The sequence below is a fragment of the Henckelia pumila genome, chromosome 4 (genome assembly GCF_033568475.1).
Source record: "Henckelia pumila isolate YLH828 chromosome 4, ASM3356847v2, whole genome shotgun sequence".
Classification (NCBI taxonomy): domain Eukaryota; kingdom Viridiplantae; phylum Streptophyta; class Magnoliopsida; order Lamiales; family Gesneriaceae; genus Henckelia; species Henckelia pumila.
Window position 1 is genome coordinate 223,593,208 of NC_133123.1, and position 26,178 is coordinate 223,619,385.

Sequence of the window (26,178 nt, forward strand, 5' to 3'; positions counted from 1 at the left end):
AAATGGGTCCTCAAAGAAAAATCGGTATTTATATCGATTATGATAGTCCATCAATCATTCGATATCTTGAGCCTCAGACAGGTGATGTGTTTACAGCACGCTTTGCTGATTGCCATTTTAATGAAGATATCTTCCCAATGTTAGGGGGAGAAAAGAAACACATCGAAAAAGAAATCACATGGTATGTACCATCATTGTTACATTTGGATCCAAGGACCAAACAATGTGAGAAAGATGTACAACAAATTGTGCACTTGCAAAGAATTGCAAATCAAATGCCAGATGCATTTGCAGACACAAAAGAGATAACAAAATCATATATACATGCTGTAAATGCTCCTGCTTGAATTGAAATTCCAAAGAAAAAATTTAAGACACTCATGATGTCATAAAACTCTTGAAGCGTGGAAGGCCAGTCGGTTCCAAGGATAAAAATCCTCGGAAAAGAAAAGGCATAGAGAAGCACGATGATCATAAAATAGAAAATGGTGTTCCAGAAGAAACACCTGATGATGAAAATGTTCTGTCAGAACCACAAACTAACGAGAATCGTGAAATCTCTATCAATTATATTAATACTGAAAAAATATGAAACCGAAAAGACATAGAAGATATTGATGAGATATTTTATTCTAATGTGGCTTGTGACATCATAAATGAAAATGAGGATCATGAACCAAAATCTTTTGGTGAATGTAAAACTCGTCATGATTGGGCCAAATGGAAAGATGTCATCTAGGTTGAATTGGATTCGTTGAATAAATGTAATGGTTTTGGACCTATAGTCCTCACACCTGAAGGTGTAAAACCTGTTGGATACAAATGAGTTTTTATTCGAAAGCGAAATGAGAAAAATTAAATAGTCAGATATAAAGCTAGACTTGTTGCACAAGATTTTTCTCAAAGGCTTGAAATTGATTTTGAAGAAACGTATTCTCCTGTTATGGATGTAATTATGTTTCGATATTTGATTAGTTTGGCAGTGTCTGAAAATTTGGAAATGTGTCTTATGGATGTTGTTACAGCTTACTTATACGGATCACTTGATAGTGATATATACATGAAAATCCCTGAAGAATTTAAGATGCCTGAAGCACAAAGTTCAAAACCCAGAGAATTTTATTCTGTAAAATTGCAAAGATCATTATATGGGTTAAAGCAATCCGGTCGAATGTGGTATAATCGGCTAAGTGAGCACTTGATGAAAAAGGGATATGCAAATGATCCAATATGCCCTTGTGTTTTCATCAAGAAAACAACATCCAGATGCGTAATTATTGCTGTATATGTTGATGATTTAAATATCATTGGAACGAATAAAGAAATTCAAAAAGTTATGATGTACTTGTAGGAAGAATTCGAAATAAAGGATCTTGAAAAAATCAAGTACTGTCTGGGTTTGCAAATAGAACAAAAAGAATGTGGAATTTTTGTTCACCAGACAAATTATACAGAAAAGATCCTTAAACGTTTTAATATGGATAAATCAAATCCATTAAGTATTACAATGGTTGTAAGATCATTAAACATAGAAAAGAATCCATTCCGTCCATGTGAAGATGATGAAGTTATTCTTGGTCCAGAAGTATCATATCTAAGTGCCATTGGTACACTTATATATCTTGCAAATTGCACTAGACTTGATATATCTTTTGCTGTAAATTTATTGGCAAGATTCAGTTCATATCCAACAAAGAGGCACTGGAACGGAATTAAACATATATTCCGTTATCTACGAGGAACGACAGATTTGGGACTTTTGTACTCAGAAGACACCAATCAAAGTATCATTGGTTATGCTGATGCTGGATATTTATCTGATCCACATAAGGCACGTTCCCAAACCGGATATGTATTTACTCGTGGAGGCACCGCAATTTCTTGGCGTTAACAACTTCATCAAATCACGCCGAGATTATTGCATTACATGAAGCAAGTCGTGAATGTGTATGGTTAAAGTCAATGACCAAACATATTCAAATATCGTGTGGATTGACAGTAGACAAGAAGCCTGTGACACTATATGAAGATAATGCTGCATGTATTGCTCAAATAAAAGAAGGATATATCAAAAGTGACAGAACCAAACATATCCCCCCAAAATTTTTTGCCTACACTCAAGAGCTTGAGAAGAATAAAGATATTGATATCTGTTACATTCAATCAAGTGAGAACTCATCAGATCTCTTCACAAAGGCACTTTCCACGACGATATTCAGAAAACATATATACAACATTGGGATGCGCAATCTACGAAATATGTGAAGAATCACTCATGTTAACATGAGGGGGAGTTTACGTGGCTGCACTCTTTTTTCCTTACTATGGTTTTTATCCCACTGTGTTTTTTCTAGTAAGGTTTTTAACGAGGCAGTATAAAACACGTAATGAAGACAGTCATCATATCACGATCATCATCACAAGGGGGAGTGTTGAAAAATATATTATTATTATTATGTTGAATATTGAATATTGAATGTTGAATGTTGAATATTGAGTTGTAAAATGTGGAAAATTAGTGTGTGATGATGTAGATGATGATATATTAATTTTTGGACCAATCTCAAATGTGGATCTATAAATAAGTCTTTATTTGTGATGAAAAATACAATTGAGTTGAGAGAAAAATATTATAAAATGTAGAGTTTGATATATTTTGAGTTTTGAAGTTTTTACTTTTTACCATAAATTTTTACTTTTTCACAACAAGGATATTCTTTCTGTTTCAAATATATAGATTTTCTTTTTTTAAATGTAATAAATAACGATAAAATGAGAAATTTGTTTGCAAAATTTGTTTTTTTTCAATTATTTATATAATCTTTGTAAAAATATAAACAAAAATGTAAACCGAAGGAACGGAGAGGTCAGAGTAGAGCTGTCAAACGGGCCAACCTATGGTAGGGCGGGCCGGCCCACCAAAAACCCATCTTTTGGCGGGCCGAACTCATCATCTTGGCGGGCTGAAAATCCTCAACCCAACCCAACCCAAGGTGGGTTGCGGTTAGGTGGGTCGGCCCGCGGATTGGATCACGACAAATAAAAAAAATAAAAAATATTATAATTAATTATAAATATCATTTCATAAATAAATATTAATAGAAAAATATTAATAAAAAATTTAATTATTGATTTCATGTGTGTAAATTTTATATAAAGTAATTAATACAAAAAAAATTCACAACTTTTATTAAAAAATACATATATAACAATAAAAACAAAAATAAATTATTAATTCTCCAGACCCGCGGGCCAACTCAGACCCGCAACGGACCAACCCGCGCGGGTCGCGGACCTAGGCGGGTTGGCCCATCTAGGCCCACCTTTTGTTGGGTTGAAAAAAATTTAACACAATCTACTTAAATTGTTTGGCAGGCCGGGCCGATCCGACGGACCTAACCCAACTTGACGACTCTAGGTAAGAGGATAGTCTACTATTGTTAGTTTTTCTCATGATTTTTCATCATGATTTTTTCCACGTCAGATACTTAATAATAATAATAATAATAATAATAATAATAATAATAATAATAATAAAATCAATATTTCTTTAAAAAAATTTCTTTAAAAAAACTTATATTAATATTTGACAAGTCCAAAATATATACCCATGTAAACCTATACCATCACAAAATACAAAGACACAGATTCAAAAATATTCTTGACAATATTTATTTGCATAATTTTCATTGTACAATACATTTCTTTTTAAAACATATTGATCATATCAACATCTTTAAACTCCTTATTTTATATTGATATCTTAACAATTTAATTTTAAAATAGGACTCGTAAAAATTATAAATCTTTAATTATTTTTTTTCCTCATAGCTAGAATTCACGGTGATACTTTTCACATGCCTATTGAGTAAACCTTCAAGCTTACTACAATCTCTTACTAATGGCATCAATCGGATAAAACACATTAAGGTAGTGTTTGAGAGAGCTTTTAGAAAGTACTTTTAAGCTTTTTTTTAACAAAATTTTACAAAATTTTAAAATTTTGTGAAAAAAAAATTGTGAAATACTTCCTAAAAGCTCTACAAAACACTAACTAAATAAATCTTATACGACAAACTCAATACAAAAAATTGTTGATAGAAAAAATTAAATTCATAACAATTCGCTCGTATATTCGTGTGACGGCTAGTAATGTCTGAAAGTTTTATTGCTCACGAGATTTGATGGGGGTAGCGCAAGCGTCCCCCTAATTCGAAATAATCAATTGATTATTCCGATGTCCATATTAATTATTTGTCTGATTTAGCTTCAATAAACGAAGGGCAAAATCGTAAACTCACCCAGCATAGGCCGATCCGTCCCCCCTACGTCTACGAAGTCCCCTTTTTCAATTATAAAAAACATAATTTTGAATAAGACAGGCAGACGAGAATTGCAAATATTAACGTTAGGCGTTGGCCCTTTTTACAGCAACCTTTAAACTTCGAATTTCAAATCTGTTGTACGCATGCAGCTAGAGAGATGGGATTTCTTATCCAGCAGCATGTGAGGGAGTGGATCCAAGTTTAAAGATCCCATCTTTTCCTACCTTTTTTGAGCTTTGGAAAGTGAGCTAGCTTCAATGGCATTTGTTTCTTGAGAAGGAGTGGTAGTTTCTTCTTCTTGTTGGCACTTTTGGTGGTGTTTAGATGGATTGTGTAGCTGGGAAGAGTAAGAAAAAAGATGGGTCTGAGTCATTTAGCAGTGACTCGGTGACTGAATCAAGAAAGAGCACGAGTAGTGACAGCAGATCGAGTTCTGTTACTTCTTCTTCAGCTAAGTTGGGTTGGCCTATTGGGAAAGCTCTGGTTGGTGGAAAGTTTTTGAAGAAGGGTGCTTTTGAAGAAGAAAGCAAGCCCAATTCGGATGCTAAGTGTGTTTGTGCAGATGACGAATCTTTGGTGAAGAAGGAGAGTTCAAAGTTTTCAGGTCATTGATTATATTTAAACTCCACCATCTCCCCATGTATTTCTGTTTGAGGTGCTTAATTATGTTTGATTTGAGGAAAAGAACAATAAAATCACCTGATTGATTGTGTTCAGGTGCATTTGGAATTCTCAATTTTATATATGATAACAGAAATTTTCACTTTTATTTGCGTAGATATTTGATATTTCCCCTGACCTTCACTTTTATATAGGTTTTACTGATAAAGTTTGGTTCCTCCGGTTGTGTTTCGATTTGTCTTGATGTGTTTTGTTTGTTTTTATTTTGTTCGTGTGTGTGAGTGTAAACTATGAGATATTACTGGTATTGTGCTTCATGTACTTCCTATGCTATTCAATGTCTCTGACAGCATTTGTATGCAAAAATGCATGAATTTGAAACATATTTCGTATGTGTCGTAATTCTGAACTTAGGTTGGAATTGAACTTATTCACCAAAGTATAAAATTTGAAATGTGTTTTAACAATTTATTCACTAGAGCCAATCTTTAATTCTGCAGAAATTGAGATGATGAAAGAGCGTTTCGCAAAATTGTTGCTTGGTGAAGACATGTCTGGAAGTGGTCAAGGGGTTTGCCCAGCATTGGCCATTTCAAATGCCATTACCAATTTATGTGGTAAAGATCTATCCCCTTGCGTTTTGTTGAACATTTGGTTTTCCCTGTCTCAATTAGTATCAAGAATTCGAAAAGTGTATCTTCACTTTTGCTTAGAGTAGTATTGGCAATTGTGCTGCTAGCGGTTCATTACATGTTGTCTTGTCATTTAGCTACTGTGTTTGGGCAATTGTGGAGATTGGAACCAATTTCTTCCGAAAAGAAAACAATGTGGAAAAGGGAGATGGAGTGTTTGCTTGGTGTGAGTGATCATATCGTCGAAATGATACCCTCGTGGCAAACATTTCCTGATGGAAAAAAGCTCGAGGTAACTCCCTCTTGAAGCATTCTCGTTGGTTTTGTACTTCAAATGTTTGCAGTAATACTTTTTGTAAAATATTCTTGGTTTTACCCTCGATTTGCTCCCCCCCCCCTCTTCAGGTGATGACTTGTCGACCCAGATCAGATCTATTACTTAATCTCCCTGCTCTTCGCAAACTTGACAACATGCTACTTGTAAGTATTTAAGTCTAACCTTTGGTCCCTTCACTGCTGGAGTGGAGTGAGCATAAATCTGGTTTCATTTTCTTTCCTTGGTGTTGTAGGATATGCTGGACAGTTTCACAAATACAGAATTTTGGTACATTGATCAAGGTGTATCAGCACCAGAGGCTGATGGATCAGCATCTTTTCGAAAAGTTGTTCCGAGGCAGGAGGAGAAGTGGTGGTTGCCTGTGCCGCGTGTACCTACTGGCGGTTTCCCTGAGGAATCAAGAAAGCAGCTAAATTCCAAGCGTGAATGCGGGAGTCAGATTCTTAAAGCTGCTATGTCTATCAACAGCATTGCACTGGCTGAAATGGAAATCCCCGAGTCATATTTCGACACTCTTCCAAAGGTTTAATTTTTTTATTCATCAATTAGTAGTGAGATATAAACTATTGCTGAAAAAGTATTGACATATTATAGAACGGGAGAGCATGCCTTGGGGATGTCATATACCGCTACATCACTTCCGAACACTTCTCCTCAGAATGCTTGCTTGATTGTCTTGACATGTCCTCCGAACATTGCGTTTTGGAGATTGCAAATCGAGTCGAGGCTTCAATCTATGTCTGGCGTCGAAGACTCCACTCGAAAACCGCTACTCATCCAACTCGTTCTGCTGCCAAATCATCTTGGGAGATTGTCAAAGATCTCATGGTAGATGGAGATAAAAGAGAACTACTTGCTGAAAGAGCCGAAAGCCTCCTGCTTTGCCTGAAACAACGGTTCCCTGGACTTACACAAACTACATTAGATGCAATGAAAATACAGTTCAACAAGGTCTAAATCCACACAAAATTGTCCTGGAAACAAATTTTGTTTTTCCTGATATGCTTAATTATTTTCCTTGACTTTTCAGGATGTCGGGAAGTCCATCCTAGAGAGCTACTCAAGGGTCTTGGAAAGTTTGGCTTTTAGTATTGTGGCACGTATTGACGATCTACTGTATGTAGATGACTTGACTAAGCATTCCGATAAGCTCTCGTCGGTGCCTAGAGTGAGCGTAATTTCTCACAAGAAGGTGTCAATCCCATATTCTGTGCCTGTCTCGGGCACCCCTTACCGGACATCATTCACAATTCCCAGCTTTTCTCCTGCTCTAATTAGCCCTGCTAGAGGACAGGAGAGAACACCATTTCTAGGTGGATATTGCAACAGACCTCCACGTCGTGGTATGGGGGTTAGACGAGTCTTGACAAACTATCTTGGTGGCGAGGTAAAAGTGAAAACTTGTGGCAATGTTTTAGAAGGTGGCTTGGATTCTGGTTCGAGTAGATATACTGATGGAATTGCAGCATCTCGTCTCAGCATGGAACAGAAGGATTCTTGTTCAATCCAAACTGAGTCGAAGTCAAGACAAATAGATCGTTAAACTTCGTGGAGAAAGAGGAAGAACATGTAAGAAAAAAATGGTTTTTTTAGAGAATTTTATGGGAATGAGACGTTTGCCATTAAACCTTAATTCTATTGATTTTTATCAATTTGTCTGTTACACTACTATCTTGTTGTGTAACCACTTCAAATGAATTCAAGATTCTTATGTTCTTATCCTGTCCTTTGTGCACATATGGTGCTGTTTGGGCGGTCAAGGATTGTTAAAGGTGTATACCAAAGTTTCATGTTCTTGCATACAGAATTAGACTTTTTTTTTTTGAGAGAATACAGAATTAGACATGAAACATAACACTGTTGTTGCATTTCCACTTAATTGTACAATTAATGCTTTTGCAAAATTATTTTCCAATTCGCAATTGCACCGATAGAAACTTGTGGTTTTTCACAGTGCTATCCCACTTCAAACAATCCATTTTCAGTCAGCTATAGATGAACTCCAAAAATGACTAGAAAACACAGTAGTAACACAACACTATGTTCATGCAAAAAACAGAAGAGAATCGTTAATTGGATGCAATCGGAGTACTTGCAGCTGGCGGGTGCCCGAGTTCAAGTCTAGACATGGAAGTGATCATGAAGTTGATTCCACGTGCATCATATCAGCAGCACAATATATGAATGCTGCGGTCTTTGTGGTGATCAATTTCAGAAACTGGGACAGAATCCTACAAGTTTTTAATTTGTACTCTTAACTATCCCAAAGAGATCATGTGATCTTGCTGATATGCCTGTAAGATACAAGTGTGGAGCTTAGTTATTATTATTTTAGAGTTCTTTAGTTCAATATCTTATCTCTAATTTTAGCTTGTTATCAACGTTTTTTTTAACTATTAAGTTTTCTTAATAAGATAAAAAGTGTAAAATAAATTGAACCGGCTCCTTGAATAATATTATTATGCTTAGTAAAATTCATGTAAAGGTCTTTCTGGCTTCTTCACTTTTCAGCCAAATGTCTCTCTATTGCTCAACTAGCATCACCTCAACATTTTCTCCTATATGCAAGTCAATCCTCCTTAATATTTGTAAGCTGATAATATTCACAGTGCATAGAGTTTATTTTGATTTAAAAATAATTGAAAAGAAAATAAAATTGTTTAAGAATTTTTTTTTAAAAATCTTTTGAATGAGAATTGAATATATAATATTTAATTGGCCCACATAAATGGATATAGATCCTCTGCAATGGGAGGAAAACAACACCACTTGCTGTGCATGCGAAACAACACTGTTTTGACATAGATTTATATATATATATATATATATATATATATATATATATATATATTTTGTTTTGAATTCAGATGATCACGTGATCTTCTAGCAGTCTTGTTTTAGAGAGGCTAATATCTATGGTATACACATCATCAATTACAATTCATAATATTGCGTGCATGGATGAGGGTCTATTCCTACCTTAGTCATATAGGTGAATGCTACATACATAATTGTTCCTTTTCCCTTGAGACAAGAAAACTAAAATATATTAGTAATTTACGGTATATCGAAATGAGATTCGGCCCCGTGAGAAGAATTACCCCGTTCGCAGATCCTTCACTTGGAAAGAAGAGGAGAAAAAGGTAACAAAAACATCGTGAGTACAACATATTTGAGAAACCGAGATTACATTTTTGCACATAGTAGAAACGCATAAAGTGCGAACGAATGAGTAGACGAGGGTAATGTGAGAGTGCCAGTGTTTGTGATAGACAAACCAGTGCCATTGCCAACAAAAATGGAGTCCGAACCATCATAGGGAGTGTGGAGAGACAGATTGACAGGATCTGTAGTGACATGATGAGAAGCACCAGTGTCTAGCAGCCATTTAGAGGAAGGCAATGTGGCCGAAGGAACAACGACAGTGTGAGCATGAGGAGGAGTATGCCTGGCCGGGACGGGGGGTGCGATGAGTGAGGAGCCCAAGGGAGGTCATGATAGGAATGACAACATTTGGCGGATGTCCAGTGATACCACAAAGCTGACAGCGGCCTAGATAAGGGCGCGAGGTAAAGGTAGGGGATGTCGGGCGTGGTTGGGCCATGTAGGGTGCATGAGGATCCTTACCCCGTGGCCGGTTATGGGAACGAGGAGGGCCCGAGGGTGAGCTATTCGTAGAGTGACGGCTGGAGCGAGAGGCATTATAGGCAGTGGAAGGCGTGGATGAAGAAACAGACGTAGTAGCAGCGAGTTGTGCCTCAAAGATAAGAAGCTTCTTATTGTAGTGACCCTGCATTGAATCACCTACTAACTGGCAACTAATAGCATGCATTAAACTTAATACAGCAAAATACCTAACAGAGTAAAAACGTGCGGAAACATAACCATAATTTACATATCAGCTTAGTATAAAAGTGTCAAGCTTATTCATCAGTAGTGATACAACAAAATCGAAATACTTAAAAGTAAACATTATACAGCTATATGAAATCCTGCTGTATAATTAACTCCACAAGGCCTGCTCCCTAATCCTGCCTTGATCCACCAGTCCCGTCCATCCTGCGACCTGCCTCATGGAATAGGGTGTCCAAGATAACAACTAGGACGTGAGCGCTAACGCCCAGTACATAAACATGAGTACACGTATAAATATGATGCATGCAACATGATGACTGGTAAAGGGTCATCTGAAAAGTCATGCTCAGAACCGGCGCCACATGAGTGCTGCCACCGCACGGATCAACCTCTGGGTGCAACCACACTCGTCAAGTACACCAGAGTAGTCAGACATAAATGTCCCCGCCGTCGTGGTACTCTCAGTGACAGACTATCGAATATAGAGCTGAGCGGCTCTATAGTCAGGTATAACAAGGTATAGGCTCAACGTGTATATGCACATGACATATGAATAAAGAAAAACAATAAATCATATCTCATGCCATATAATAATGCCAAATAAATGCAACATATAAACATGTATACTCGCTGGCAATCTCAGTCAATGTGTACGTACCTCTAAGCTAGTTCAAGTATAGTAGGATCCTAGGTTCCAAGCCTATATTCAAAAATTTATCGTATCACTACAAAAGTTCTATAAGCCTTAACTAAGATAATAAGTACTCCCAAAACTTAAATAGATTCCCGAACCATACCTTCGTCCGTCGATAGCCCTTTGAAGTCGCAAGTACCGGATGACTATAACCACTCCTTGGTTATTCCAGAACCTCTATTATAACCGATAGAGCCCTCAAGTGTATATCTCACACTATATAACTGAAGAAGGAACCTCGGGAATTCGTATTTCAAATTATGACTCCGAAGAGCCCTATTTATAGCCAAAAATCCATCGGAGTTCGGAGCCTCCGAACTTGCATGTACGACACTTGTCAAAAATCGCGGATTAGTCATCTAGCATTGCTGTCTGGGGGATTTCGGAGCCTCCGAACTGGGTTCAGAGCCTCCGAACTGGCTGAGTTCGGAGCCTCCTAAGTGCTGGGTTCGGATCCTCCGAACCCAGGTTCGGATGGTCCGAACTTGGTATTTGAGTTCGGATGGTCCGAACTCATTTCGGTGCCTCCGAACTGTCCGAGACCCCCGGGACATTTCCTACCATTTTCGGACGTTTCGAAGCTGATTTTACACTTATTTTCACCAAATAAGGACTCCTTAATCATATTTTGCCACATTTAAAATTATATGTCATATCATAGCATGTAAAGTGGAACTTGGCTACTACCTTTATATGCAGCGATCCATCTGGTAATTCTGAAGTCCAATTATGCCCTGGAATTGGTTAATTACTAACCCTTAATTATGTTTAACATATCATTATCTTAAAATGGAATCTGGATTACGAAACTTATGGAGTCTATCAAAGGAGATGGTTGTATCCCATGCTTGAATAGCGTGCGACAGTTCCTTGTAATTCTCATCAAGGCCATGGAGGACCTTGATAGTGAGAACTTCAGAATCAATAGTGATGTCCGTGAGGGTTAGAGCATCAACAGTAACTTTGATGCCTTGCAAGAAATCCATGATGGATTTCGATCCTTTGATAGGATTCGAAATCTGATCTTTGAGTTGTAAGATGCGTCCCCGGCTTGGAGAGGCAAAAGTCTTGGCAAGAGTCGTCCAGAATTCAAGAGATGTGTTAAAAGTATCAATGAATAAAATCAAGGTAGATGATAGGTCACAAATAATTGCGTTGAAGAGCAACTAATCTTGACAAACCCAGAGTTTGGTTATCGCATTGGTGGTAACAGTAGGTGGCGGTCATGGCTAGGAGCCATCGAAATAACCCATCAGATCGTAACCAATAAGGAGAGATTGGAACTGAAGCTTCCATATAGGATAATTTTTAGAAGTGAGTTTTAGCAAGACTTGGGCATCCATGTTGATGATAGTGAGAGACGGTTGGGGGTGACGACGGCGGTCGAGGAAGATGGAATATAGGGTTTAGGAGCGCGAGCCAAAGGACTCTGATACCATTTAAGGTCTAAGAATGAATGATCTTTATTATTCACAAGAGTAATATATATATACAACAATATGAGTAGCCTATCACAATTCACGACTAGATAAGCACGAACACAGTAGCTAAACTCCTAATTTAAAAAAAAGATAAACAAGGATAAAATCCAATAATATCACTAAGAATATTTACACAATATGTTGCTAACAACCACGTGAAATGTCGGACACTATAATATTAGGACGTCTAGCAACGTGTATATTTCTCCCCAAATGTCCACCTTGTGGAGAACATTTATTTGGCCACGTGGAATATCAGACACTAGTGCCCAAAAATTTCACCGATTTCTTTTTAAATTTTGTTTTTTTATTTCATGTCAGCATTGCGCACATAGAAACCTCAATTACCTGAGGGCTGATACCAACCTAATTTTGTAGCCTTTTCTTTCTTTCTTTCTTGTTTTTTTATTTATTTTTTAATATATGTAAATTTTAAATACATATACAATTAGTTTAATTGTGAATATTAATACAATTTGCATTGTTGTATTATCATTTGTTGTTGAATGAAAATTTAATATTAAATTAATTATATTGGATAAATGTCAAACTTTTGTATGGTATATATGTAATACCAATTATTTTTTAATTTTTTAAATATTATATTAAAATAAATTTATTCTTTTAAATTAATTTTACTGTCGTTACGAATTAGACGTTATAAAATAAAGTTGGTAATTATTTTAATTAAATGAAAAATAAATAGATAATAATAATATAGTGACTCAGCCCGGAATCACTAACTAACAAAGCTTAAGCATACAATTATATTAAACAAGAATAATTAAAAGGAACATCGGAAACTTATACTATCAATCTCAAATACTACCGGCAGAACAACCGGTTCCCAAATAAGATACTAAGAATATTATACAACCCCATCGAAAACATAATGCAATAAATCCCATAACCAAAACCTGATACAATACACTCCACCTTGCAGCTCAGCGATCGGTACCACCCGACCTGTCCAACCTAAGCCCTGTCCCATGAAATGGGGTATCTAAAATAAAACCGAGGACGTGAGCATAAAACGTCCAGTACGAAAGTAGGAGTATACAAGTGTTATGAATACAAATGCAAGTGACAGATATAGGAAACCTATCATCGATAGAACCCTGCTCAGTCAAAGACGCCATGGTATATAGCATACTAGGCCGTCACATGCTTCCATTCCGGAATCTCCAAGCTCTACATCAGACCACCTGGTTGTCGATGTTTTGATTTAACCTACTAATAAATAAGGCATCGAGAGACAAACTAATAAACACTACTGTAACGCCTAAATTTCCTTTTTACGCTAAACCGTATGCATAATTAGGAAATTTAATTATTTAAAATATAACAAAATAATAATAAAATAAATTAAGGGGTTAAATGAATTTTATTTGTCATGTTTATGTATTTTAAATTTATTTAAGACTTTTAACTTGAGTATTTTGAGTGTTATGAATTTTTGAAGAAAAAGAGATTTTTCGAGCGCGTTGGCGGGTTGGGGGATGACTGAGATAAAATTTTTATTGAAATTATTGTCTAAGAATTTTAAGAGACTAAAAATTTTATAAAAAAATTTAAGTTTTATGTATATAAATATACATGCATTTATATGTTGTAATTTAGCATTTTGTTCTTATTTTATATATCATGTCTGCATAACATACTCCCGGATTTATTGTGTAGTACGTCGCATTTTACTGGAAAAAATAGAAGAGTTGAAGATGGGGAGTTGAAGATGCAGCAGCAGCTTGGAAGAGGCGCTATCGCGCAGCTGTGTTTTTTGTGGAGCAGAGTGCGCCGCTCGATCTGCATACTTCAACCGATTGAGTGATGCCGAGAAATTGAAGAACAAAAGGTTGATAAAAAGACGCCCGCTTGATCCGCAATGTTCTACCGATCGAGCGGCCGTAAGAAGAATGAAAACAGTAGGGAGCATAAAAAAATTGGCTCGCTCAATCGGTTAACTTCTACCGATCGAGCGAGCGAGACGTGCAGATTCGGGAAGGAGTTTTTAAATTAGGAAACTCTATTTTTAATTATTTTAATCTTTTATTAGGCTTATATATTCCGATTTGTATCTATCAAGAATAATTATGGACGAAATTAAGCAAGAGAAACACATTGGCGGCTAGGTTTCTTCTCTCTTTTTCTTAGATTTAATTTTATTTTATGAATTTTTCTGTAGAATTCATGAATATTTATGGTTAAGTTTTAGTACTTGGTTGAGGAAGACGAACCCTTGATTTTGTTTATTCATGAGATTCGAATTTTTCATTGTTTAATTCCAAATTGCGTATCAAGAGTTGTTTTGGATTGATTGTCATGCTTGTATGTGAGATTTTAGGATTGATCACCTTAGGATTTTGCTATACAATCTATTGCTAAATTAGAATTCAAATCCGTAATTGTATGAATCATCTGATTTTTGAAGCAACTATGATTAATATTTTCCGCTGGTGAATTTGTTAAATCGTAGGAACAACAATTGACTAGATTAAATACAATCGCTGGTATTTGTGTTGTCTAGATTCAATAGTTTTACTCATTTGAATGCTGCCGTGGATTTAAATCTAATCGCTGGTATTGGTTTAATTTATGGGCTAAGGGTTAACTTAGAACGCTGGTGTCTAGTTAACTAAAATTAAGGTGAAACATGAATTAAATTTCCAATGATGAATATTCAATGTAAATTAATTATTTTTGGGGAATCGATGATCGAATGAATAATTTCAAGGGTGTGGTCGACCGATACCAAGTCCCGTTAGTTTATTGATCTTTCTTATTTTTATTCTTGCATAGTAGTTAATTCAAAAAATCTCAAAACCCCTTTATTTTATTTTTAAGAACACTTTTAAATTTTACTTTCCTCGTGAGAACGATCCCTACTCACACTACTGCATATTTTGTTATCTGATTTGAGTTGGGTAATTTGGGCGTGACACGACTTAGCGATTTCAAATTTTGGCGCCGTTGCCGGGAAAGGCGTTTAGTTTATTTGTGTTCTTGTTTTATATTTTTATTTTCTATTCTTTCTCCCAGTGCTTCGCGGGTTTGTTAATGCTTACAGGAGAATCTTCTGAAGAAAAATTCCACTACGATTCAGAGATAGAGAGAACACTCCATAGAAGAAGGAAGGAGGCTCATAGGAAACAAGAAGAGGACGAGCTACAGACTGAAATTCCCGAGGAAGAAATGTGTGGGGCCTGGGGTTTCTAATCTCAAATTAGGGCAATAAATAGAAGCTTAAATAAATAAATCAAGACTATTCAAGCAACTAATTTTTTTTTATTTGTTGTGCATGCATAGCATTCGATCGAAGGAGCTACTACCGCTTGATTTAGAGATCGAACGCACGCTCAGCAGGATCCGAAAGACCAAGAGATATATCAATATTGAACTAGAATCAAAATCTGAATCAGAGGAAGATATGGAGGACAACAGAACTGTTATAGACTTGATTCGTCCACCTACTGAAGGCTATGGATCTAGCATGTTCGCCCTACTTTCGAGGCGAATAACTTTGAATTGAAGCCGTCCATTATTCAGATGATTCAATTGCAAGAAAGATTTGGGGCCACATCTGTGGAAGACCCCTACGCTCATCTGGAGCGTTTCTGTCGATCTGCGACACTTTCAAGGCTAATGGGGTAACATCTGATGCAGTGCGACTGCGGTGATTCCCATTCTCTCTGCAAGGCAAAGCAATGGAATGGCTGAAAGATTTTCATGTGGGTTCTATCACTACATGGACCCAACTTGTTCAAACTTTTTTGAACAAGTATTTTCCTCCTACGAAGATGGCAAAATTATTCTTTGACATCATATCATTCAAGCAAAAGGAGGGAGAATATCTTCATGTGGCATGGACCATATTTAAAAAGATGTTGAGGATGTGTCCTCAACATAATCTTACTCAGAGCCAGCAGACTTAGACTTTCTACAATGGGGCTGATCAGTCTGTTCGATCCATGTTGGATGATGTTGCTAATGAAAGCTTATTCGGGAAAACACCGGCTGATGCATGGGAGATCATTGGTAATATGACAGAGAGTAATATTGGGTGGCCAGATGTAAAGAAAGAGAAGAAGGCTAGAGTTTTAGAGGTCGATAATTTAATGGTCCTGAATGCAAAGATTGACGCTCTGACACACCAAGTGGCACTTATGAAAGCAGCGCCAGTGAATCAAGTACAAGGGAATCTGCAAGAAGAACAATAGTTGTTTGAAGTGGAGGCGGCTAATTTTGCAGGAAATCAAGGACGGCAGCCAGGGCCGTCTCCAGAATATTAGAGGCCCTAGAAAAATATTCAGGGGAGAGAGATATATAAAATTTTTAATTAAATATCGATACAATCGCTTCATCGTCTAAAAATCAAAATTTCAAATTTTTGTAACTAAAAATAATGACATAAACAACAATTGAATCAAAATATAAAAAATAAAACTAAAACTAAAAAAGAACTCGATGAATACTCAAATTTCATGAGTCAGAGATGAATTAATGCATAATACAAATAGAATAAGAATTCCCAAATTAAGGAATTAAGTAAAAAACATTCCCATTGTCGAATAAGAAAATTAGAAGATTTTATTATATCGAGATCAAAAATTAAATTAAATTGATTAAAAAAAAATCAACCGCAGTACAAAAATAGGCAAAAATAAATCTCATCTCATTCAATAAATAAACGAAAGATGATTAGTCCAATTTGAATACCTTAACTCATCTGAGATGATCAATTTAACGAAAAAAGATATTTTTGTTTAAATAGAAAGATACTTTTTAACTAAAGAAATGATGAAAAAGTGCAAAAAATTGACCACGATTTCGAATTTTAAAAAAAATAAATAGAGTCATATAATATTTTAAATATAAAAAAATACTTCAAAAATATTTTTTTTAAAAATTGTTTTTGAGGCCCCTGCCGAGGGGAGGCCCTAGGCAACTGCCTAGGCCGCCTCCCTTTGGAGCCGGCCATGAATATTGGTCATAATAGGCTGAAGTTGGAAGATTTTGTACACAACTGTTATAGCAAGGATGAATATTTAAAGGTGTATTCGCACATGATACATGTTGTTCCAGGAGAAAGTGATTATTGCAAAACACCTTATCAACAACTGAATGCACCAATTTACAAGAGCAAAAAGGGCAGACCGCAAAGAATGAGAAGGAGACAAGCTGATGAGGAAACTAGTGTTTCTACAAGAAGGGGTCTAACTCATACATGTTCAAGGTGTTTGGAACAATCTCATAACAAGACAACTTGTAAAAATCCAATACATCCAAGATCCAAATATTTCAAGGTAGGTTCATATATACATTTCAATCACACTTTCATAAAATTGAATTATTTTGATAGTAACTTCATTGCAGGGTAATAATGAAGAAGCTGGTGGACAATGTGGGAATCCTGAAACAAATGCACAAGTTGTGCATGCTAGGTCCCAATACAGAGCAACAACTGCTAGGCCTCCAAACAAAGCACCCAAAAAAAATTCAAAAAAAGCTCCTAGGACAGAGGTGAGCCTAAATATTTTAAGGAGCTTCATATATACATTTCAATCGCATATTTATAATCGAATTATTTTGATAATAACTTGAATATAGGGGATTAATCAAGAAGCACACACACAAGGTGGTGGGCCACAAAACAAAGCAACAACTGATGCTACTGCCAGGGTGAGACTTATAATCTATTATAAATCGTTGTGGTTGTTGGTATTATTATAATTATTATAAATAAATACATCAACTATAGCATGATTAGAATTTAGACCCCTGGCTTGTATTATTATTTTGGGTGAACCTATATTCATTGAACAAACACTCTATTTTCTGTCCACTTTCTATTTCTGCCAGCCTACTTATAAATTTTCCCATTTATTTTCCTAATTATGATTATATATTGCTCAAGTCATTAATCCTCGGTTGCTAATTATTTTTCTGTTTTCAACATATAACATTTATTTTCACTTAGTATATATATAATATATATACTTGAGAGACATCCAACTAACTAAATATTGAATAAATATGATTGCTTGATTAAATTAGCTATTAATGAGTGGACTTGGGTATATATAATTAAAAAAAATTAATATTGCTTTTTTTTTTGAATTGTGGAGTAAGGAATTGGTAGTGGTGGTGGTGGTGGTGGTTGGGGGAGGGGGGGGGGTTGGTTTCTGAGGGGTTTGATAGAGTTATTTGAGATTAACTTGAAAGAAGCAAGCATTATTGAAGAAATGAATGATACAGCTGTTTGCTACCTAGCTAGTTGGGCAAGGAATTGAAGCTGGAAATATGGAGATACATTAAAATATGAAGCTGGAAATATGTGTGCTTTTAAAACCATTGTGCATAAGTAGAATTAAACTTAAATATTGGTATGCACTTTGGGTGAAATATTATGTTATATATTTAGTTTCATGTCATGACATTAAAATGTTTGAATGGTGGTAGGACCTTGACAATGCTTCAAGGAAGGTTCAAATGAGCCATTTGAATAGAGCAACAACAAATGCAAGTGAAAGCATAACTGCAAGTTCTAGTGCAAGAGCGACTGGGGATGCAACAGCCAAAGATACAACCAGTGCAACTGAAAAGATCACTTCTTCAAGTCAAGGGACACGTTCAAGTTCAAATGCATATGCTGCAAAGACCACTTCTTCCAGTGCAGCTGCAAACACCACTTCTTTGACGTTGGAAAGATGGGGGTTGTAGGCTACAAGTGCCTCCAATTTTGTATTTTGTGTCCGACCTCGATGTATTTTGTCAAGGACCTTTGATGTTTGTTAGGTCATTTAAACAAATTTTAGCCTAATTTTAATGATTTTGGAATATGAAACTCAAGATTCTGGAATTGTATAAAACATAGTATCTAGTATGTTTGTTTGAATGATTCCAACATCAGTTTAAGTGTTTTTTTATTGTTGAATAATTTCCTTAAGAGTATTTATTGTCTTGTGTTTAAAATTCAAATGAGTAAAATTTTTAAATCACTTTAACTAATACTAAAATCAAAGCAATCATATCCCAAAATGATAGATGTTGCAATTCATATTTCAACATTGAGTTACAACATAAGGAAACACACACTAACTCCAACTACATCAAAATGAAGCATATTCTCTTTCTTTTACAGTTTTACTTCAACAAGAGAACAACAAGCACTAGAAAAAGAAAAATACAAGCAACCCACAAAACATGAACGTAACCAGCTTCAATTGCACCATTACTACTTCCTCGCACAGTGGACATAACCTCTTCTTCAAGGGGTTTATCTTGACTGTTAACTGTTGGAGAACGGCGATCAGATCAATCAGAATTGATACCCGGTGCAGCGGAAGTTTAAAATTTTATATGGAACGATTTCATAATGGGTATCAAAATTTTACGATTAAATTGTGCGTGTAAAAATTAAATAACAAATATAAATTTTTACCTCCAATCTCGAATCGAGATTATGGACACCAACAGATTACTCTGCTCTTGTTGTATATCCCAGGAACTGATGGACGAACTGTTCTTCAATCAGGTCCACGAACAGAGATTTAATACCTCTGATAGATTGCACTAGAAAATCTATCAGAAGTTTCTACGAAGAGAATTAACGAATTTGATCCGTTAAACCAGACTGCAAATTCAAAATTCACAGGCTGGATTTTCCCGAGCAGAGAGGGAGGGGGGCGGCCACTTAGAGAAAACACAGCTAGGGTTTTCGAAAATATTTTGTGACCTCTGTTGTGTAATTTCTGTACTGCAATAACTTATTTATAATGTGGGCTGCTAACAGCTTAGGGCCCATTAGTAATAAGTTCAAGCCTGACAAGCAAAACCCGCATGTTCAGAAATTAATATAAAATTCATCGTGACTCAGATTGATAAACCAATTTCACCAATGTGCACAGAAACCATTTCTGCATCTTTTAAAGTCAAGATAAATTTTCTGAATCCGAATTCAGTGATTTCCAAAAATGCCCATCCCCATGTCATTTTAGGAAATCTTACTCCTCTACTCTTAAATAAGAAGTTCCACTTCTTTGTTCATTAAATTTAACTCTTTAAATTTAACTATCTCAACGGGGATTAAAAATCCATTACTCTGTGTGACCCTCAATGGTTCAGGGATACAGCTAGCCGTGGGCTCACAACTCCTTGTGACTCGGAACAACAATTTCCGACTTGCCCATCGAATCATGGTAAGAGCTCCTAGAAACATCGCCCCATGATTCTCTAGGTATCACTGATAGTGCCTGCAAGAACCAATAGATTTTGGTTAGCGTACAGTACGGTCCCTTCATCCATATATCCCGATCGAATCAACAACCATTGGTAAATCGAGAGTCGTTCGAGATTCGAGAACTATGCAATACATCTTGAAGATCAAATAGTGACATCGCATGTGCTACTAAGAAACCATTTCTTAAAACACATCATGTACTCTGGCCAGAGATTCGTCACACTAATATCTTCTCAGATTGCATAGGATATCCACACTCGCAAGTATGTGGTGAATCCTTGACAACAAAGCATCGACTCCTATATGTTTCGTAACTGTACCCAATCCCGACACCTGATGATCCCAATAGAGTCGGTAAACGAGTCAAAGCACAGTACTAGCATATAGAGTCTCAATGATGTTTCAAGTAGTAAGGACTAATGGTGTACAACCAAAACCGCGGACTTTATCCACTCGATAAATGATAACCACTTGGAAAGTCCGGATAGGGTAGTTTGATCATTAATCGTATGAATATCCATTTGCATGCTTTGAACATCTCTATGTTCCATACCAATGAAACGTGGTACTCGGCATCGCAAATGCTAGTCTCAATCTCGAGCGATCCTTATCCTTATTAATGGACGGCTCAATCGACTAGGAACTGTTTAGAATATACAGTGACTATAAGATGTGTTTCATGATAGTCATCCCCATGCACTATCACATCTTACATACACTATAGTATATTCAAGGTCTTTATCAAAACAACAATAGTATATCACAATATAACAATATGAAGAAAGATAAAGTCATTGCCATTAATAAAAGTGTAAATTATATTAAACAAAAGATTGTTTATACAAAGAGTCATCAAAGCCCTTAGCCACAAGTTGGCTCACGGGGCACCCACTCTTTCAATCTCCCACTTGCCCTAAAGTCAACTAGTCATACTACGTAGACCCACTGCTTCGCGATGTTTGTCAAATAATGGTCCTGGCAAGGGCTTAGTAAGTGGATCAGCGATATTGTCTGCAGAGGCCACTCTCTCGACAGTGATGTCTCCTCTTTCCATGATCTCCCAGATGATGTGGTATTTCCTCAGTACGTGATTGGATCTTTGATGAGACCTTGGTTCCTTTTCCTGAGCAATGACACCCGTGTTGTCACAGTACACCGGGAATGGACCAACAACTTCAGGAATGACGCCCAACTCTTGGACGAAATTCCTCATCCAAACGGCCTCTTTAGCAGCAGCTGATGCTGCAATGTATTCTGCCTCAGTGGTGGAATCCGCTGTGGTGTCCTGCTTGGAACTCTTCCAAGAGACAGCACCGCCATTGAGCATGAACACAAATCCAGAGGTTGACTTCGAGTCATCCACGTCACTTTGAAAGATAGAGTCGGTATAGCCTTCTAATTTTAGTTCTCTTCCTCCATATACCATGAACATATTCTTAGTCCTTCGCAAGTACTTAAGAATGTCCTTCACGACTTTCCAATGCATTTGACCGGGATTAGCTTGATATCTGATCGTGACACTCAGAGAAAATGCTACATCCGGTCTGGTAGATATCATCTCATACATGATACTACCAATGGCTGACGCATATGGTACATGTGTCATTTTCTCTATCTCTTCATCAGTCTTGGGACACATAGACTTGGATAGAGAAACTCCATGACACATAGGTAGATGTCCTCTCTTGGATCCATCCATTGAAAACCGTTTCAATATGGTGTCGATGTAGGTTGCTTGAGTGAGTCCTATCATTCTCTTAGATCTATCTCTATAGATCTGTATCCTTAGAATATAGGATGCCTCACCCAAATCCTTCATCGAGAATCTACCTGATAACCATATCTTTGTTGACTGCAACATCCCTACATCATTCCCAATGAGTAGGATGTCATCAACATAAAGTACTAAGAATGTCACAGCATCCTTAACTACTTTCTTGTACACGCATGGTTCCTCCGGGTTCTTGATGAAACCAAAATCTTTTATTGTTTTATCAAATTTCTGGTTCCAACTTCTTGATGCTTGTTTGAGACCATAGATTGATCTCTGAAGCTTGCATACCTTATGCTCGCTTCCCATGGATGTGTATCCCTCAGGCTGCGTCATATAGATCTCTTCCTTAATGTTTCCATTAAGAAATGCAGTCTTCAAATCCATTTGCCATATCTCATAGTCATACCAAGCAGCTATGACAATAAGGATTCTTATGGACTTGAACATTGCAACTGGTGAAAAGGTTTCATCATAGTCAACTCCTTGTCTTTGAGTATAACCTTTCGCCACCAATCGTGCCTTGTAGGTCAATACCTTACCATTAGGCCCAAGCTTTCTCTTGTAGATCCATTTACACCCTATTGGAACAATTCCATCGGGAGGATATACTAAAGACCAAACTTGGTTTGTATGCATCGAATCTATTTCCGACTGCATAGCTTCAAGCCATAAATTTGAATCCGCATCAAAAATTGCTTCCTTGAAGTTTCTTGGATCACATACAACATCAGGTTCATCTTGATCCCCTTCAAGAAGAAGACCATATCAAATAGGAGGTCTAGAAGTCCTCTCTGATCTTCTAGGTATAGGCGTGTCCATTATTGGTTCCTGAGGTGTAGGATCATTATTTTGTATTTCGGGTTCTTCTCGAATTTCTTCGAGTTCCATCATCTCGCATTTCTTATCCAATAAGAACTCCTTCTCCAAGAAGGTGGCATTCCTTGAAACAAACACCTTTGTTTCAGCAGGATGATAGAAATAATATCCGATTGAATTCTTCGGATACCCTACAAAATAACATAAGGTGGATCGACTATCCAACTTATCTCCCACTGTCTGCTTCACGTAAGCAGGACATCCCCAAATCCTCAAGTACGAATACTTAGGAGCTTTTCCATTCCATAACTCGTATGGTGTTTTGTCCACTGCTTTGGTGTGGACGTTGTTCAACAACAACACCGCCGTTTCAAGCGCGTAGCCCAAAACAAAGGTGGAAGCTCAGTGAAGCTCATCATGGATCGAACCATGTCCAACAAAGTTCGATTACGACGCTCCGATACACCATTCAGCTATGGTGTCATAGGAGGAGTCCACTGAGAGAGAATCCCATTCTCTTTCAGATAGTCCAAAAACTCGGTACTTAAGTATTCTCCACCTCGATCCGATCGAAGTGCTTTAATACTTTTACCTAGCTTGTTTTCTACTTTAGCCTTGAATTCTTTGAACTTTTCAAATGCTTCAGACTTATATTTCATTAAATATAATTACCCATACCTAGAATAATCATCAGTAAAGATAATGAAGTAGGTGTGGCCATATTGAGTACCAATTTTAAATGGACCACAAACATCTGTATGGATCAAATCCAACAGATTTTGACTACGCTCAGGTTTCCCCTTAAAAGGAGATTTAGTCATTTTTCCTTTCAGGCAGGATTCACAAGTAGGTAGAGAGTTAATATCAGACATATCAAACATGCCCTCTCCCACTAGCTTGTTCATCCTCCTTGAGGAAATATGACCTAGCCTAGCTTGCCAAAGGTTTGCCGGGTTTTGACTATCGATTTTCCTTTTGTTTGTTGTTACCGGTTTATCAACATAATTTATTGGAACGTCTTTTAATTTTAAGTTATATAGATCGTTTTCAAGTTGTCCATTTCCAATCAAACATTCATTCTTGTAAATATTGCAAATCTCATTCACAAAATTGCAAGAATAACCATCTCTATCAAGCATAGAAACAGAAATAATGTTTTTAATCAAATCTGGAACAAATAAAACGTCTCTCAAAAGTAACTTAAAATCGTTCTGCAAAATTAAATAAACATCTCCCATAGCTTTAGCTTCAACTCTGGAACCATTTTCGAGCCTCAGCTGGGTCTCACCCATTCTAAGCTTGCGACTTCTTGTCATCACCTGCAAATCATTGCAAATGTGAGATCCACATTCGGTATCCAATACCCAAGAAGTAGTATTAAGTGAAACATTTATTTCAATATAGAACATACCCTTCGCAGTTCGCAACTGCTCTAGATATTCCTTGCAGTTACGTTTCCAATGACCGGGTTTCTTGCAGTAATGGCAAACATCCTTGGACTTTTCCATGTTTGAAGCCTTTGTCTTGTACTTCTTCTCGGGTTCGGTTTTCTTGGGTGGGGCAGAACGTTTCTTACCCTTTGTACTTGGCCCCTTCTTAGCAGAAGAAGAGGATCCCACCAAGAAAGCCGGTTTATCCTTCTTTAAAGTGGATTCATATGTTACAAGCATATTGACCATCTCTTCAAGGGATGCCTCTATCTTGTTCATATTGAAATTCACCACAAATCCGTCAAACGAAGAAGGAAGAGATAGAAGTAATAAGTCCACGTTGAGTTCATGCTCCAACACCAAATCAAGCGTTACCAACTTTTGTATGAGCCAAATCACTCGTACCCCATGATCACGGACCGAAGTCCCTTCACGCATGGGACACGTCATTAGCTTTTTTACAGTAGCGAACCTTTCAGCTCTCGATTGAGCCCCAAAAAGTTCCTTGAGTTTTACGTGAATGTCAGCAGCATTCACGGTATCCTCAAATCGCCTCTGGAGTTCATCAGACATCGAGGCTTGCATATAACATTTGGCCTTGATATCATGGTCCCACCATGTATCAAGTTTGGCCAACTCTTCCGGACTTACATCAGCTGGTGCTTCCTTCGGAGGAGATTTTTCTAACACGTAGAGCATCTTCTCCGAGGTCAAGACAATCTTCAACTTACGGAACCATTCCGTATAGTTTGCGCCAGTCAGTTTATTTTGTTCGAGGATAGAGAATAGTGGATTAAGCGAATTCATCTTTATGAAATACTGAAAAGAAACAGACAATTATCAGTGGTTGTTTAATTAATTTACTAAGACATAAAATAGGCAAAATTTATTTCATGAATCTCACTCCCACTATTTTAACGATTTCACTATCCTCTAGTGAAAACGGGAAACTGTTTTTCTTAGTGGGAACATGGAGTCCAATTGACAAACCATGGTCTCGAATAATATCAGCCAACCATAATTTTCAAAAGGTAGAGCCCAATTGCTTCCAAAGCAACCTCCACGTTTTTACCTCATGTCCAATAAGGGCCCAATAATATGACGCCGTTTATTGTGACATGTCAAGATGACCTATCAATATTAAGTTGTGATGGACGGTCGCCATGTGGATCCCCCAATAATATGAGCCGATCCCATGGGAGTTCCACCCAACTTACAACATGTGTCGATCCAATGTATAGCTTTCCGATGAACGGGCCCCCCCAATAATATGAGCCGGACCGTATCCGCGGGTAGCATCTCATACATTGATCGTTGATGGAAGGTAGGAACATTTAAACAATATTTAAATTTCCTTTATTTATCTTGATATCAATTTTAAATCATATTTAAAATGATGGATTTTAATTTTGAAAATTTGTCTCATCATTTTAAAATTTGTATGCTTGTGGGATTCATACAATTTTTTCTAAAACATGCATACAACTATAATATCATATATTATATAGGATGATCGATTCCATTTCTAATCGACCCGTGGTTTCCAATCACGAGTCTAAGTCCAATCCTAGGTAATATTCAGGTATGCAATGCAATCCTATTACATTGAGCTTCCAATTTACATTTCTTCAGTCTTTATTGTCTGCTGGGCCCACCTCCGTCTTCAAATCTTCATCTCCCACTAATTCTAATGTATTTACAATAAATAACCATGACAAATAGGGGATACATTTTAAGGGGTGGGAACGGGCCATAAACCAGACCCACTTTTATTACATATGACATTTCATATTGGGCCATAAACCAGGCCCATTAATAAATCCAACAACAATAAAAACAAATGTAAATTTCTAACATACACCTACAAAATTGGTCATGGCAATCGATCATCTTTATCCAATAATATTTAATTCAAAATTAATTTATTGTATAACAAGCAATGACAATTTAAATTAAAAGGATAAAATCATATTCCAT

General features: G+C 36.7%; 1 protein-coding gene across 1 annotated transcript; it reads left to right on the plus strand.

Annotated features, from left to right (window-relative positions):
• The first annotated feature begins 4,425 nt into the window (after positions 1 to 4,425).
• On the plus strand, positions 4,426 to 7,635 carry LOC140863257 (rop guanine nucleotide exchange factor 5-like). The gene is made up of 7 exons (XM_073266556.1): positions 4,426 to 4,929; positions 5,447 to 5,563; positions 5,716 to 5,870; positions 5,984 to 6,058; positions 6,148 to 6,438; positions 6,510 to 6,866; positions 6,946 to 7,635. The coding sequence occupies exons 1-7, from the start codon at positions 4,650 to 4,652 to the stop codon at positions 7,456 to 7,458; spliced, it is 1,788 nt and encodes a 595-aa protein (XP_073122657.1). The 5' UTR covers positions 4,426 to 4,649; the 3' UTR covers positions 7,459 to 7,635.
• The last annotated feature ends 18,543 nt before the right edge of the window (positions 7,636 to 26,178 follow it).

Coding starts and splice junctions, on each gene's coding strand:
- LOC140863257 (XM_073266556.1), top strand. CDS start 4,650: ATGGATTGTGTAGCTGGGAAGAGTAAGAAAAAAGATGGGTCTGAGTCA. Junction 5,564..5,715: donor TGCCATTACCAATTTATGTG/GTAAAGATCTAT, acceptor CTTGTCATTTAG/CTACTGTGTTTGGGCAATTG. Junction 6,439..6,509: donor ATTTCGACACTCTTCCAAAG/GTTTAATTTTTT, acceptor GACATATTATAG/AACGGGAGAGCATGCCTTGG.